The 17,535-nt window shown below is 42.6% G+C and overlaps 1 protein-coding gene across 1 annotated transcript in view; it reads right to left on the bottom strand.

The window, feature by feature from the left end:
* Positions 1-17,535, bottom strand: part of LOC139764675 (uncharacterized) — a 193,661-nt gene that overhangs the window by 25,309 nt on the left and 150,817 nt on the right. The window contains exon 4 of the mRNA XM_071691554.1: positions 8,867-9,239. Within this exon, the coding sequence (XP_071547655.1) occupies positions 8,867-9,239 (373 nt within the window). The remainder of the gene's footprint in view (positions 1-8,866; positions 9,240-17,535) is intronic.

Genomic DNA, 17,535 nt, shown 5'->3' with positions numbered 1-17,535 from the left:
TGGTAAACAGAGAAGAGGTAGTAAAAGCTTTGCGGAAGATGAAAGCCGGCAAGGCAGCAGGTTTGGATGGTATTGCAGTGGAATTTATTAAAAAAGGGGGTGACTGTATTGTTGACTGGTTGGTAAGGTTATTTAATGTATGTATGACTCATGGTGAGGTGCCTGAGGATTGGCGGAATGCGTGCATAGTGCCATTGTACAAAGGCAAAGGGGATAAGAGTGAGTGCTCAAATTACAGAGGTATAAGTTTGTTGAGTATTCCTGGCAAATTATATGGGAGGGTATTGATTGAGAGGGTGAAGGCATGTACAGAGCATCAGATTGGGGAAGAGCAGTGTGGTTTCAGAAGTGGTAGAGGATGTGTGGATCAGGTGTTTGATTTGAAGAATGTATGTGAGAAATACTTAGAAAAGCAAATGGATTTGTATGTAGCATTTATGGATCTGGAGAAGGCATATGATAGAGTTGATAGAGATGCTCTGTGGAAGGTATTAAGAATATATGGTGTGGGAGGCAAATTGTTAGAAGCAGTGAAAAGTTTTTATCGAGGATGTAAGGCATGTGTACGCGTAGGAAGAGAGGAAAGTGATTGGTTCTCAGTGAATGTAGGTTTGCGGCAGGGGTGTGTGATGTCTCCATGGTTGTTTAATTTGTTTATGGATGGGGTTGTTAGGGAGGTGAATGCAAGAGTTTTGGAAAGAGGGGCAAGTATGAAGTCTGTTGGGGATGAGAGAGCTTGGGAAGTGAGTCAGTTGTTGTTCGCTGATGATACAGCGCTGGTGGCTGATTCATGTGAGAAACTGCAGAAGCTGGTGACTGAGTTTGGTAAAGTGTGTGAAAGAAGAAAGTTAAGAGTAAATGTGAATAAGAGCAAGGTTATTAGGTACAGTAGGGTTGAGGGTCAAGTCAATTGGGAGGTGAGTTTGAATGGAGAAAAACTGGAGGAAGTGAAGTGTTTTAGATATCTGGGAGTGGATCTGGCAGCGGATGGAACCATGGAAGCGGAAGTGGATCATAGGGTGGGGGAGGGGGCGAAAATTCTGGGAGCCTTGAAGAATGTGTGGAAGTCGAGAACATTATCTCGGAAAGCAAAAATGGGTATGTTTGAAGGAATAGTGGTTCCAACAATGTTGTATGATTGCGAGGCGTGGACTATGGATAGAGTTGTGCGCAGGAGGATGGATGTGCTGGAAATGAGATGTTTGAGGACAATGTGTGGTGTGAGGTGGTTTGATCGAGTAAGTAACGTAAGGGTAAGAGAGATGTGTGGAAATAAAAAGAGCGTGGTTGAGAGAGCAGAAGAGGGTGTTTTGAAATGGTTTGGTCACATGGAGAGAATGAGTGAGGAAAGATTGACTAAGAGGATATATGTGTCGGAGGTGGAGGGAACGAGGAGAAGAGGGAGACCAAATTGGAGGTGGAAAGATGGAGTGAAAAAGATTTTGTGTGATCGGGGCCTGAGCATGCAGGAGGGTGAAAGGAGGGCAAGGAATAGAGTGAATTGGAGCGATGTGGTATACCGGGGTTGACGTGCTGTCAGTGGATTGAATCAGGGCATGTGAAGCGTCTGGGGTAAACCATGGAAAGCTGTGTAGGTATGTATATTTGCGTGTGTGGACGTATGTATATACATGTGTATGGGGGTGGGTTGGGCCATTTCTTTCGTCTGTTTCCTTGCGCTACCTCGCAAACGCGGGAGACAGCGACAAAGCAAAAAAAAAAAAAAAAAAAAAAAATATATATATATATATATATATATATATATATATATATATATATATATATATACATATATACCTATGTGTATCAGTTAAACGTATTTTAGCAAAGGTATACATTTAGCGAAAGCTTGAAGCCTATCGAGTACCCGAAACACTGAACGGGTGGGACAACGAGACCCCGAAACAGTTGATGGGGTGGGAGTCAGATGACCACAAACCTGTGCGTGTTGATAAAAGATTAACTTTAAAGCTTAAATTTATCGTTGTCTAAGTGAAAAGCAGCTGATGTACTGCGTGGGCCTCCTTCATACTAGGCAGAGAACTACTGCCAGCTTACTGGTTCATTGGGAATAACTTCTTTATTTCCAAAGTTAGTTTTTCTCAGTGTGTACAAGTGCGCGTCTTTGTGTGTGTGTGTGTGTGTGTGTTTAGGGCGAGCTTGGAAAGCTCGTTTTCTTTCGTTCATCGTCCAAACCTGTGTCTTTTATCTTCGCTTTCTTTCGTTAGGTACGTTACTTGATCCACCGTTTGATGTGAGTGGAACATTTGTTTATATAGATTGTCCATATTATACTCCGTTTGCCTCACCAGGCTGCCTTATGACACTGCTATGAAAATACTTATAAATTGTTGAGAAATAAGGGACGCCTTGTGGGTAAATTGGGCTAGCAAACATGTACTACCCGGCGTCCTGCTGTGGCGCATATACACCTCTTGTGTATGTACACACACACACGCGCGCGCGCCAGGCAAAACCAGGTACCTATTTATCGACCTGCCTCGAGCGGACGCTTGGGTTGGAACCATTTGCCACGAATAGAATTCGAACCCTATGCGGCGTCTGACGCCGTGCTATCCCTGTGCTTAGCATCGTGGTTGATAACGCTGACCACTTCACCACGTAGGCCCAAGGGGTTCGAGTGGTCTTCATCCTCTTTTTTTTCTCGGTTGATAAAGTTTATCTCGTTCAAATGGTGTTCATAAGCATTAGTTCTCCATCCGGGGGCTCGTATGTCACTGGCCAGTGTATTGTCTAAGTGGCAATGCAACCAGTGGATTTCCAGTGAGTTTCATAGACCTTATGCTTCTCTAAGCTTAGAAGCCAACGCTCTTTAATAGTCAAACCCTTAGAAAAATATTCCGGGATGAGCTTTGTGCTTATCTAAGCTTAGAAGCCAACGCTCTTTACCTGTCAAACCCCCAGAAAAAAAAAAAAAAATTCCTAATCGTTATTTTTGATGATCATCCACGTTTTCTTTGCATTTGTTTACATGGATTTGGGTAGTCAGAGAATTTTTGGTCAAGTGTATTTGGGCCGTCAAGGACAGAGATCATGTTGTGGCATACCGTGTTGCTATCACTGGAGGTGGTTGTGACTGTGGTTGTTAATGTCGACATTCAGGTGCAGCCTAAGGCCCAATAGTGTCTGTTGTATCTCTGTTGTCGTTAACTTGCAAGTGTATACGTTTGATTTCTGATGTTCGTTCAGTTGTACGTTTCTGTTTGTTCGTTCGGTTTATGTTGTATGTTCAGTTTATGTTATGTGTTCAGTGATGTTGTATGTTCAGTTTATGTGTTCAGTGATGTATGTTCAGTTTATGTTGTACGTTGTTTATGTTGTACATTCAGTTTGTGTTGTACGTTCAGTTTCTGTTGTACATTAAAATTTTTACGCTCAGTACATGTCCGTTCATGTTCCACGTTCAGTTTCCGTTGTGTCTTCAATTTCTGTTGTGCGTTCCGTTTCTGTTGGTAACCCATTTGCCAGCCAAGCTTCGTCTGTGCATCTAGATGAAAGCAAAGCTTATTATCAGCATCGACGCATGACAGAGAAGTTTGGCTCTGGGTATTAATTGGAATCTGTCTGAAAACTTGTTGAGCGTCGATAATACATCAGCAAAACGGATTCGAATATCTCTGAATGGGTTCCCATCCTCAAATTGGCCAGTTTCAGTTAGAGTGGAGTTAGCGTTTGACGCCAAGTACTCGCTCCTTAAACATGATCCTACATCTAAACACACACACACACACACACACACACACATACACACACACACACACACACACACACCGTGACTCTGGCTATCCACTCCATCAAATTCTCCTTTTACATGCCAGAAATTCATTTCCCAGACACCTAAACACGAGCCCATCGTGTGACTTAACACTTGCGCGTAATGTATGATGGGGTTATATTCATGGTGCAAGTGATTAGTAACCTTAACTGCTTTACTTTGATGATAATTGTTGGGTTAGGTCACACATCCAGCGTAAATGATTATCGACCGCTTTGGAAACCCGTTTTGAATTGCCGTTTCCCCCGTAAGTTTATGCTTGAGGTGTTACCGGACTCCACCTGCCCCGAGGTCAGACCGCCATTGAAAATGGTTAACCTTTGGGTCGAGGCTGTATCGTAGTGAGAACAGTCTTGTGAAAGAAGTCACTCCAAAGGAGTCTACATTCCCCTGCTACTGGAAGTAGCGCAGCTTTGGCTTGCCATAGGCTTTCTTTTTTTTTTTTTTTAGAAAACTCCTGGGTAAAACCTCTATTTCAACACACCCTCTTCTGCTCAGTCAACCACACTCTTTTTATTACCACACATCTCTCTTACCCTTTCATTACTTACTCGATCAAACCATTTCACACCACATATTGTCCTCAAACATTTTATTTCCAACACCTCCACCCGCTTCCGCACAGTCTTTTCTATAGCATACGCCTCGCACCATATAACATTGTTGGAACCACTTTTCCTTCAAACATACCATTTTTGCTCTCAGAAATAACGTTCTCTCTTTTCACACATTCCCAGAACCTTCGCTCCCTCCCCCAGCCTATGATTGACTTCCGCTTCCATGGTTCCATTCGCTGCCAAATCCACTCCAAGATATCTAAAACACTTCACTTCCTCTAATTTTCTTGTATTTAAACTTACATCCTAAATAACTTGTCCCTCAACCCTGCTGAACTTAATAACCTTGCTTTAATTCACATTTATTCTCAATTTTCTTCCTTTCTCATTCTCTTTTAAACTCAGTCACCAACCAATGCAGTTTCTGACTCGATTCAGCCACCAGAGCTGTATCATCGGCGAACAACAACTGACTCACTTCCCAGGTCCTCTCAACCCCAACAGACTGCATACTCGCCCCTCTCTCCTAAGCTCTTCCTCCCATACGAATGGTAGAGGGATTGAACCCCTCGCCTTCTCTGTTATCAATGATTTAAGCAAATTATCCCATCCTACCAATATTCCTGACTGCTGTGACCACTCTCCTAATACTCTAGATTTGTTTTTCACCTTTAATCAATCCCGCTGTAAGTCCACAACCTCGTTCCCAGTAAGGTTCATCTGATCACACACTCATGAATGTATTTATTCTAACGGCACCTCCCCCTTCCAGTGGCTCCTTCTAAACGTAGAAACTCGCACCTCAACAAAGCTGACTGGAATAACTTATCTAATTTCTTTTCTTACTTTGCTTGGGTAAATTACTGTCCCTTATGTGGTGATGCTTCTGTCTCCGTCAAACGCATAGCAGAGGTTATTCTTGCAGGAATGGAAGCATTTATCGCCTCTTCCTCCAAGGCGACCTCTTCATCCAGTCCAAGGTTCAACCGTTCCTGTCATGAGGCCACTCAGGCAAGGGATCAGGCATATTGGGCTTGGGAAAGCTCTCCTTCCTCTGGCTTCCATTCTGCTTTTATCTTGGCCCGTGATCGCTGCAAGCACGTTAGCCGTGAGGCGAAGTGTTCGTTTATTCAAAGGAAGTGCGATAACCTCTCTTCGTCATCCACTGATAGGTCTTTCTGGTCTTTAGCTAAGGGCATCTCTAACAACTTCTGTCGTTCTACCTTTCCCTCACTTCTCTGTTCTGACAGTACTATAGCTGTCTCTCCCGTAGACAAAGCAACTCTGGTTCCCGTTTCTTCTCTAACTCCACCTCGAATGAATTTAACATTCCATCGTCCACTGATGCTCCTCTTACTAATCCTATGCCTCTTACCGTAATCTCTTTTCGGACTTCGAAAAGCGCTTCTTTCCCTGGACATAAGGAAGGCTTATGGTCCTGATGGCATCCATCCCCGTGTCCTGAGTGTGCCTCTGAAGTTGCACCTGTGCTTGCTCGACCGTTCTGTTTTGTTTAAAAACCAAAACTTTTCCATTTTTAAGCACAGAAATCCACAAGCTCTTCACCACATAGATGCATAACACTTAATGCCCCATGCATACCAATTATACCCTCAACTGCCACATTACTTACCTTCGCATTTAAATTACTCATCAGTAATACTTGATCTCGTACATCAAAACTGCTAATACACTCACTCAGCTGCTCCCAAAACACTTGCCTCTCATGATCTTTCTTCTCATGACCAGGTGTATAGGCACCAATAATCACCCATCTCTCTCAGTCCACTTCCAGTTTTACCTACATCAATCTAATCTACTTACACTCAATCACACACTGCCACAACTACTGCTTTAGGAGTAGTGCTACTCCTTCCTCAACTCTTGTCCTCTCACTAATCCCTAGCTTTACTCCTAAGACACTTCCAAACCATTCTTCCCCTTTACTCTTGACCTTCGTTTCACTCAGATCCTGAAGATCCAGTTTCTTACCTCAAACATGCAGCCCAATCTCTCCTTTTTTCTCATCTTGGTTACATCCACACACATATTCAGACGCCCTAATCTAAGCCTTCGAGAAGTGCAGGAGGTACAAAAAATGATAAAAAGAATAAAATATAAACTAGCCAGGAGTTAGTAGTTATGAGTAACGGTCCAGTAAGACTATCATGGGGGCTCAGACGAAGGGTATTAGATTACTTAGTACTCAAATAGTCATTTCTTATCTAGGGTCGATCATAGCCTAGCAGTAGGCTCCCGCCCAACACACACACACACACACACACACACATATATATATATATATATATATATATATATATATATATATATATATATATATATATATATTCATACTATTCACCATTTCCCGCGTTAGCGAGGCAGCGGTAAGAACAGAGGACTGGGCCTTTGAGAGAATGTCCTCACCTGGCCCCCTTCTCTGTCCCTTCTTTTGGAAAAAAAAAAAAAAAAACGAGAGGGGAGGATTTCCAGCCCCCCGCTCCCTTCCCTTTTAGTCGCCTTCTACGACACGCAGGGAATACATGGGAAGTATTCTTTCTCCCCTATCCCCAGGGATATATATATATATATATATATATATATATATATATATATATATATATATATATATATATATGTATATATATATATATATATATATATATATATATATATATATATATATATATATATATATATATATATATATATATATATATATATATATATATATATATATATATATATATATATATATATATATATATATATATATATATATATGTGTGTGTGTGTGTGTGTGTGTGTGTGTGTGTGTGTGTGTGTGTATGTATATTTGAGAGCTGTGGTTTCGGTGTAGTCATTATACATGACAGCTAGAGACTGAGTGTGAACGAGTGTGGCAGTATGACTTATGTACATGTGTATATATGTATGTCTGTGTGTGTGGTCCTGTATGTATATACATGTGTATGTGGGTGGGCTGGGCCATTCTTTCGTCTATTTCGTTGCTCTACCTCGCTAACGTGGGAGACAGCGACAAAGTATGATATATATATATATATATATATATATATATATATATATATATATATATATATATATATATATATATATATATATATAGACCGTCCTGTTCACCAGTATCAAAAACAAAGTCATGTCCCTTACCATAGTACCAAATCAGTTTATCTTCAACGCCATGAGCAAGTTTGTTGTGTATCAATATTGATAAACTTTGTGCCATTAATGTCCACGAGAAAACCAGGCACTGCTCATTTATCCTCAGGTTAGGTGTGATGACGGTGCAAGACCTTCATATATGTGGAGTAAATCATACGACTCTGTATAACTTTTTGAATATGAATTTCGTTCTTAACTGTTAGATCAAGGTGAGTCATTTTGGTGTGTGTGTGTGTGTGTGTGTGTGTGTGTGTGTGTGAGTTGGGGGGTCTGACGCGTTCACCGAAATTTGCACAGCCAGTTTAGATTCCACGACCACTGCTCAACCAAGGTGTGGACACGCACTTAACTCAGACTTAGAACTTAACCAAGGTGTGAACACGCACTTAACTCAGACTTAGAACTTCACCAAGGTGTGAACACACACTTAACTCAGACGTAAAACTTAAACAAGGTGTGAACACGCACTTAACTCAGACTTAAAACTTAAACAAGGTGTGAACACGCACTTAACTCAGACTTAAAACTTAACCAAGGTGTGAACACGCACTTAACTCAGACTTAGAACTTCACCAAGGTGTGAACACGCACTTAACTCAGACTTAAAACTTAACCAAGGTGTGAACACGCACTTAACTCAGACGTAAAACTTAAACAAGGTGTGAACACGCACTTAACTCAGACTTAAAACTTAAACAAGGTGTGAACACGCACTTAACTCAGACTTAAAACTTAACCAAGGTGTGAACACGCACTTAACTCAGACTTAGAACTTCACCAAGGTGTGAACACGCACTTAACTCAGACTTAAAACTTAACCAAAGTGTGAATACGCACTTAGACGTAAAACTTAACCAAGGTGTAAACACGCACTTAACTTAGACTTAGAACTTCACCAAGGTGGTAATTAGCAGTGAAACACAGACACACCATTATTAGCAGTGAAATACAGACATGCCATACTTAGCAGGGAAACACAGACATTGCGTATTTAGCAGTGAAACACAGACATGTCCGTATTTAGCAGTGAAACACAGACATGCCGTATTTAGCAGTGAAATACAGACATGCCGTATTTAGCAGTGAAACACAGACATGCCGTATTTAGCTGTGAAATACACACATACCGGATTTAGCAGTGAAACACAGACATATCCGTACTTAGCAGTGAAACACAGACATGCCGTCATTAGCAGTGAAACACAGACACACCGTCATTAGCAGTGAAACAAACTTAGACCGTAATTAGCAGTGAAACAGACTTAGACCATAATTAGCAGTGAAACAGACTTCGACTGTGATTAGCAGTGAAACGCGAACAGTTACCAACCAGCGGCGGGTGTTCCCTGACGGGAGCGACGACGCTTGGGCAGGCCGCGTTGGCGGCTGGGGTCAGCGACGCAGTGCACTGCGTCATGACGCAGGCGCTTCTGCAAGTCGGGTTTGTAGTAGAGAGGGCGGTGGTGGTTGTGACCGCTTCGCGGTAGACGTTGAAGGAGGAGGCCGGTGGGGCGGGTGTGTTCGAGGCTGGAGCGGAGGAGGAGGAGGAGGAGGAGGTGCTGCTGCCGCCGCTGCTGCCGCTGCCGCTACCGCTGCTGCCGCTGCCGCTGCCGCTGCTCTCCATCGACATCTGCGCCAGTTCGGCTTTGGTTTGGATGACGTAGTTGTAGGCTTCGTCTCGTTGCTGGCTCGTGACCTGTGACCTGACGGAGACGTGAGGACCTTAGTCGTGTTGTGCTCAAGGTTGTGACGTGTTGTTGTGCTCAGGGTTGTGACGTGTTGTACTCAATGTTGTGACGTGTTATGTTGTTGTGCTCAGGGTTGTGACGTGTTGTGCTGTTATACTCAGAGTTGTGACGTGTTGTGCTGTTATACTCAGAGTTGTGACGTGTTATGTTGTGCCTAGAGTTGTGACGTGTTATGTTGTGCCTGGAGTTGTGACGTGTTATGTTGTGCCTGGAGTTGTGACGTGTTGTTGTGCTCAGGGTTGTGACGTGTTGTGCTCAATGTTGTGACGTGTTATGTTGTTGTGCTCAGGGTTGTGACGTGTTGTGCTGTTATACTCAGAGTTGTGACGTGTTGTGCTGTTATACTCAGAGTTGTGACGTGTTATGTTGTGCCTAGAGTTGTGACGTGTTATGTTGTGCCTGGAGTTGTGACGTGTCTTGTTGTGCTCAGGGTTGTGACGTGTTGTGCTCAATGTTGTGACGTGTTATGTTGTTGTGCTCAGGGTTGTGACGTGTTGTGCTGTTATACTCAGAGTTGTGACGTGTTGTGCTGTTATACTCAGAGTTGTGACGTGTTATGTTGTGCCTAGAGTTGTGACGTGTTATGTTGTGCCTGGAGTTGTGACGTGTCTTGTTGTGCTCAGGGTTGTGACGTGTCGTGTTGTGCTCAGGGTTGTGACGTGTCGTGTTGTGCTCAGGGTTGTGACATTGTGTTGTGCTAAGGGTTTCGACGTGTTGCCGTGTTGTGCCCAGAGTTGCCACGTGTTGTGGGGTCAGAGTTGTGACGTGTTACTGTATTGTGCCTGGAGTTGTGACGTGCTGATGTGTTGTGAAAAGGCCAGGTAGTGAAGGAGATGAACCTACAAGTGGTTTTGGATGAAGGGGGGGTGTGTTGTACCTTATATTTTTTGGCCGCCATGCGTAAGGAAGGGACGAGTTGAGGAGTGTTAAACCCGTAGGGAAATGACATGCAACCGATACGTAAACAAACCCTTTAAGAAATGTCACAACACATGATTGTTAACAACAAGATACCTGAAATCATAAGTTTGTATCATCCACTCTTCGTCTTGCATCGAGTTGGTAGAACTTACCATATGAAACGACGTAACGTACGCCGCTGAAATACGAATTGTAACATGAAATATCATCCAAGTGGGGGTCTGAGTATGACCCTTTGTGACCTGACCCCACTCCCCACTCCCCTACCCCTCCACCCCCCCTGCTCCTTGTAGTCCTTTTTGCGCTACAACTCACGGCATGGTGAGTGAGTTCGGGGTGCATAATGACTTTGCCGGGGACACCGACCAGTGTGTGTGACGAATTCTGAAGATGTGTGTCTCATCGTCACCCTTCGTCAGAACACCACAGCTTGTCAACAAGTTCACGTTCCTAACACATAACTAGTTTCATTCCAATGTAAGATTCACACCGGCTTCCGTTTTCTTTTTACGTACGTTTATGTGCCTAACCTAACCTTGTCTTTGTTTCTTTTCTACACGTCTCAGTAAAAACTTGACCCAGCTGCCGGTTGGATGCACATGTTCCACGATTTCTCTTACTCATGTGTCATGAGAATAACAATGGAGTGACGAATGGGAGGCTCATGTCGTCCAACCCTTTTTTCTTATCACTCTCCAACATTGGATTATTATATTTAATCAGGCATCATCACCAGGAGTGTATCGTGCCGCTATCTCAACCACTGCTCTCTCCCTGACCCTTTTATCATACTAACATTGATCAACCCACGTCACCTGCTTTGAGAGAAGGAAATTGAAAATCACTGTATCATTCTTCAACATTAGTGTTAACATGGTTAGCTGAGAGGCTGGAACTCAAGCTCATATTTAGTATTGCTTTTATAGGTAAAGGTGAAGGGATGTATGTGGTTGGTCATGTGATGCATGATGTATTTATGTTCATTCTACCTTATAACTCTCCTATAAAAATTCCCCTTCAGGCTTATTAATCCTTCAAGGTAATTTCCTTCAGCTTATTGATCCTACAAGGTATTTCCTTCAGGCTTATTAATCCTACAAGGTGTTTCCTTCGGCATATTGATCCTACAAGGTATTTCCTTCAGGCTTATTGATCCTACAAGGTATTTCCTTCAGGCTTATTGATCCTACAAGGTATTTCCTTCAGGCTTATTAACCCTACAAGGTGTTTCCTTCGCCATATTGATCCTACAAGGTATTTCCTTTAGGCTTATTGATCCTACAAGGTATTTCCTTCAGGCTTATTAATCCTGCAAGGTATTTCCTTCAACGTATTGATCTTACAAGGTATTTCCTTCAGGCTTATTGATCCTACAAGGTATTTCTTTCAAGCTTATTAATCCTACAAGGTATTTCCTTCAGCATATTGACCCTACAAGGTATTTCCCTCTGGCTTATTGATCCTACAAGGTATTTTCTTCAGGCTTATTCATCCTAAAAATATTTCCCTCAGCATATTAACCCTACAAGGTGTTTCCTTCAGGCTTATTAACCCTACAAGGTATTTCCTTCAGCCTTATTAATCCTACAAGGTATTTCCTTCAGCTTATTAATCCTGCAAGGTATTTTTTTCTACACTGAGCAGGGAGGTATATTAACGGTACTACCCGCCTGGTTATCGCGAAGGTTAGTGACGGCTGCGCAGTGAGTTAGTACTTCAGTAGCTATCGAGTGCCACTCCGTTGGCCTAGGTAGCTGCCTTTCGTTCCTTTCTCACATAAACACGCAATATCACGCGACTCGTTCTTCGAAACTTTTTATTTTACAGCGGTCGCAGCAACGCGCAGAGCTCCTCCTATTGACAAAATTTCGTCGTAAGTAATCGTAAATAGGAACTCTCTCTCTCTCTCTCTCTCTCTCTCTCTCTCTCTCTCTCTCTCTCTCTCTCTCTCTCTCTCTCTCTCTCTCTCTCTCTCCTATCTATCTATCTATCTATCTATCTATCTCTCTGGGAGCACGCAAAACAAAAAAAAAAGAAAACAAAAAACTGGTGACCTGAGGAAAGCCAAGAAATTATCAGGGCACGAAATTGTGTGGCAGACATACAGAATAAAAGTGGAAACAAAGGCGGAACGCAGGAGATAATTGAAGATGGATCGAGGAGGCAAAGAAAAACAAGTTTTGACGAGCGAAGAAAGAAAGAAAATATATTTGTTGAAGGAGTTTTATTGGGGGTGATGCAAGAACTGTAATCTAATCTCTCTTTTTTTATGTTAGGTTATTGGTTGAGAGAGTGAAGGCATGTACAAAGTATCAGATTTGTGTGTGGCATTTGTGGACCTGGAGAAGGCATATGATAGGATTGCTAGAGATACTTTGTGGAAGGTCTTAAGAGTATATGGTGTGGGAGGTAAGTTGCTAGAAGCAGTGAAAAGTTTTTAACAAGCATGTAAGGCATGTGTACGAGTAGGAAGAGAGGAGCGTGATTGGTTCCCAGTGAAGGTCGGTTTGAGGCAGGGGTGTGTGATGTCCCCATGGTTGTTTAATTTGTTTATGGATGGGGTGGTTAGGTAGGTAAATGTAGGAGTTTTGTAGAGAGGGGCGAGTAGGCAGTCTGTTGGGGATGAGAGGGACTAGGGAGTGAGTCATTTGTTGTTCGCCGATGACACAGCACTGGCAGCTGATTCAGGTGAGAAACTGCACAAGTCGGTGACTGAGTTTGGAAAAGTGTGTGAAAGGTGAAAATTGAGAGTGAATGTGAATAAGAGCAAGGTTATTAGGTTCATTAGGGTTGAGGGACAAATTACTTGAGATGTTAGTTTGAATGGAGAAAAACCTGAGGAAGTGAGGTGTTTTAGATATCAGGGAGTGGACTTAGCAGCGGATGGAACCATGGAAGCGGAAGTGAGTCACAGGCTGGGGAAGGGGCCGCGAAGGTTCTGGGAGCGATGAAGAACGTTTGGAAGGCGAGAACGTCATCTCGGAGAACAAAAATGGACATGTTTGAAGGAATAATAGGTCCAACATTATTATATGGTTGCTGGCGCGGGAAATCAAGAATAATAGAATGTAGTATATATGTAGAGAGAGAGAGAGAGAGAGAGAGAGAGAGAGAGAGAGAGAGAGAGAGAGAGAGAGAGAGCTTTGACCTAGATTTGGACATTCAGTTTCACCGTCTCGCATACTTGAGTACAGAGGGCGTCCTCCACTTCGATCGCTTGACCCTGACAGTGTCTACATACTTTTCCTCTTTGAGGATTTCATCGTAGAAACCTTTTCGGCTGGATTTACGTCTCATTTCGTAACAAGTTACTGGATTTGTTGTGGTATGTAGGGATTTACGTTATAGGAATTCTGTGTCTTTAAGGATTTCATGTAATACCTGGAGGTTTCAGGGATTTCATGTAATCCCTGGAATATTCAGGGATTTCATGTAATCCTGGAATATTCAGGGTTTCATGTAATCCCTGGAAGATTCAGGGATTTCATGTAATCCCTGGAGGTTTAAGGGATTTCATGTAATCCCTGGAGGTTTCAGAGATTTCATGTAATCCCTGGAAGGTTCAGAGACTTCATGTAATCCCTGGAAGGTTCAGGGATTTCATGTAATCCCTGGAAGATTCAGGGATTTCACGTAATTCCAGGAGGATTAAGGGATTTCATGTAAACCTTGGAGGGTTCAGAGATTTAATGAATCCCTGGAAGATTCAGGGATTTCATGTAATCCCTGGAGGGTTAAGGGATTTTATGTAATCCCTGGAGGGTTCAGGGATTTCATGTAATCCCTGCGACCGTCAGCGAGTATCCGAAAAACACGAAATTTTTTGTTATTTCGTGAAATCACTGATATTCACGCCCACGAAATCACTGATTCAGTTACGAAAAAGAACATATCAGACCCACTTAAGAACAAATCAGACCCACTTAAGAACTTATCAGGCCCAATCATGAACATATCAGACCCACTTAAGTACATATCAGACCCACTTAAGAACATATCAAAACCACTTGAGAACATATCAGACCCACTTAAAAACATATCAGAACCACTTAAGAACATATCAGACCCACTTTAGAACATATCAGACCCACTAAAGAACATATCAGACCCACTTAAAAATAAATCAGACCCTTTAAGAACTTATCAGGCCCACTCATGAACATATCCGACCCACTTAAGTACATATCAGACCCACTTATGAACATATCAAAACCACTTGAGAACATATCAGACCCACTTAAGAATACATCAGACGCACTTAAGGACATATCAGACCCACATAAGAACTTATCAGACCCAGAAAAGAACATATCGGATACACTTAATAACATTTCAGAACATATGTCCATGAGCGAATCTGATATGATCTTAAAGGCGAGTTGAATTACGTAACTACGTGTTTCTTGTATAGACGTGAATTGAAATATAATAAAGTCGATTAAAGAAAAAAGTTGGCTTCCTGACTGAAGCAGTGGTTCACCTTGGACGCGAAGTACAAGGCCCTACTAACCTCGTCCCGACCCCCGCTGACCCTCCCCTTCCAAACCTAAGCTTCACCGCCAGGGTCGGAGTACTGACCTATACCCCGGGCACGAGAAGGAGGTAAGCGAGGTAGCGCAAGGAAACAGACGGAAGAATGGCCCAACCCACCCACATACACATGTATATACATACACGTCCACACACGCAGAATATTACCACGCATCTCTCTTACCCTATCATTACTTACTCGATCAAACCACCTCACACCACATATAACATCTTCAAACATCTCATTTCCAAAACATGCATCCTCCTCCTCACAACTCTATCTATAGCCCAAGCCTCGCACCCATATAACATTGTTGGAGCCACTATCCCTTCAAACATACGCAATTTGCTTTCCGAGATAATGTTCTCGACTTCCACACATTCTTCAACGCTCCCACAACATTCGCCCCCTCCCCCACCCTATGATTCACTTCCGCTACCATGGTTCCATCCGCTGCCAAATCCACTCATAGATATCTAAAAACTTCACTTCCTCCAGTTTTTCTCCATTCAAACTTACCTCCCAATTGACTTGTCCCTCAACCCTACTTTACCTAATAACCTTGTTCGTATTCACATTTACTCTTAGCTTTCTTCTTTCACACACCTTACCAAACTCAGACACCAGCTTCTGCAGTTTCTCACACGAATCAGCCACCAGCGCTGTATCATCAGCGAACAACAACTGACTCACTTCCCAAGCTCTCTCATCCACAACAGATTGCGTACTTGCCACTCTTTCCAAAACTCTTGCATTCACCTCCCTAACAACCCAATCCATAAGCAAATTAAGCAACAACAGAGACATTACACACCCTTGCCGCAAACCTACATTCGCTGAGAACCAATCACTTTCCTTTCTTCCTACACTTACACATGCCTTACATCCTCGATAAAAACTTTTCACTGCTTCTAACAACTTGCCTCCCGCACCATATAATCTTAGTACCTTCCACAGAACATCTCTGTCAACTATATCATATTACTTCACCAGATCCATAAATGCTACATACAAATCCATTTGCTTTTCTAAGTATTTCTCACATACATTCTTCAAAGCAAACACCTGATCCACACATCCTCTACCACTTCTAAAACCACACTTCTCTTCCCCAATCTGATGCTCTGTACATGCCTTCACCCTCTCAATCAATACCCTCCCATATAATTTCCCAGGATTACTCAACAAACATATACCCTTGTAGTTTGAGCACTAACTTTTATCCCCCTTGCCTTTGTACAATGGCATTAAGCAGGCATTCCGCCAATCCTCAGGCACCTCACCATCAGTCATACATACATTAAATAACCTTACCAACCAGTCAATAATACAGTCACCCCCTTTTTTTAATAAATTCCACTGCAATATCATCCAAACCCGCAGACTTGCCGGCTTTCATCTTCCGCAAAGCTTTTACTACCTCTTCTCTGTTTATCAAATCATTTTCCCTAACCCTCTCACTTTGCGCACCACCTCGACCAAAACACCCTATATCTGCCACTCTATCATCAAACACATTCAACAAACCTTCAAAATACTTACTCCATCTCATTTTCACATCACCACTACTTGTTATCACCTCCCCATTAGCCCCTTTCACTGAAGTTCCCATTTGTTCCCTTGTCTTACGCACTCTATTTCCCTCCTTCCAAAACATCTTTTTATTCTCCCTAAAATTTAATGATACTCTCTCACCCCAACTCTCATTTGCCCTCTTTTTCACCTCTTGCACCTTTCTCTTGACCTCCTGCCTCTTTCTTTTATACATCTCCCAGTAATTTGCATTATTTCCCAGCAAATATAGTCCAAATGCTACTCTCTTCTCTTTCACTAATAATTTTACTTCTTCATCCTATCACTCACTACCCTTTCTGATCTACCCACCTCCCACGCTTCTCATACCACAAGCATCTTTTGCCCAAGCCATCACTGCTTCCCTAAATACATCCCATTCCTCCCCCACTCCCCTTACATCCTTTATTCTCATCTTTTTCCATTCTGAACTCAGTCTCTTCTGGTACTTCCTCACACAAGTCTCCTTCCCAAGCTCACTTACTCTCACTACTCTTTTCACCCCAACATTCTCTCTTTTCTGAAAACCTCTACAAATCTTCACCTTCGCCTCCACAAGATAATGATCAGACATCCCTCCAGTTGCACCTCTCAGCACATCAACATCCAAAAGTCTCTCTTTTGCGCGCCTATCAATTAACATGTAATCCAATAACGCTCTCTGGCCATCTCTCCTACTTACATACGTATACTTATGTATATCTCTTGTTAAACCAGGTATTCCCAATCACCAGTTCTTTTTCAGCACATAAATCTACAAGCTCTTCACCATTTCCATTTACAACACTGAACACCCCATGTACACCAATTATTCCCTCAACTGCCACATTACTTACCTTTGCATTCAAATCACCCATCACTCTCTCTCTCTCTCTCTCTCTCTCTCTCTCTCTCTCTCTCTCTCTCTATATATATATATATATATATATATATATATATATATATATATATATATGTATACATTTAAAACGCTGAGCGTCACCAGTGTGATTAACACAGACGGACACGCTCTGTGACGTAGGTCTGGTAGTGTTGGCAGACAGGGATCCGTGTGAAAGAGTTATGCGTCTGGAAGCGCTCTCAATGCGGGGCAGTTTGACCACAAGAATCATAACCAGATTCGGGGGTGGAGGAGGAGGTGTGGTGTTGGTGGTAGTGGGGTGGTCGTGGTGAGGTGTGTGTCTGGCTGGGATACCATCTCATCTTTCATCACAGATCGCTTGTGCT

The sequence above is a fragment of the Panulirus ornatus genome, chromosome 50, assembly GCF_036320965.1.
Source record: "Panulirus ornatus isolate Po-2019 chromosome 50, ASM3632096v1, whole genome shotgun sequence".
NCBI classification, from domain to species: Eukaryota; Metazoa; Arthropoda; class Malacostraca; order Decapoda; family Palinuridae; genus Panulirus; species Panulirus ornatus.
This window is presented reverse-complemented; position numbering and strand designations above follow the sequence as displayed.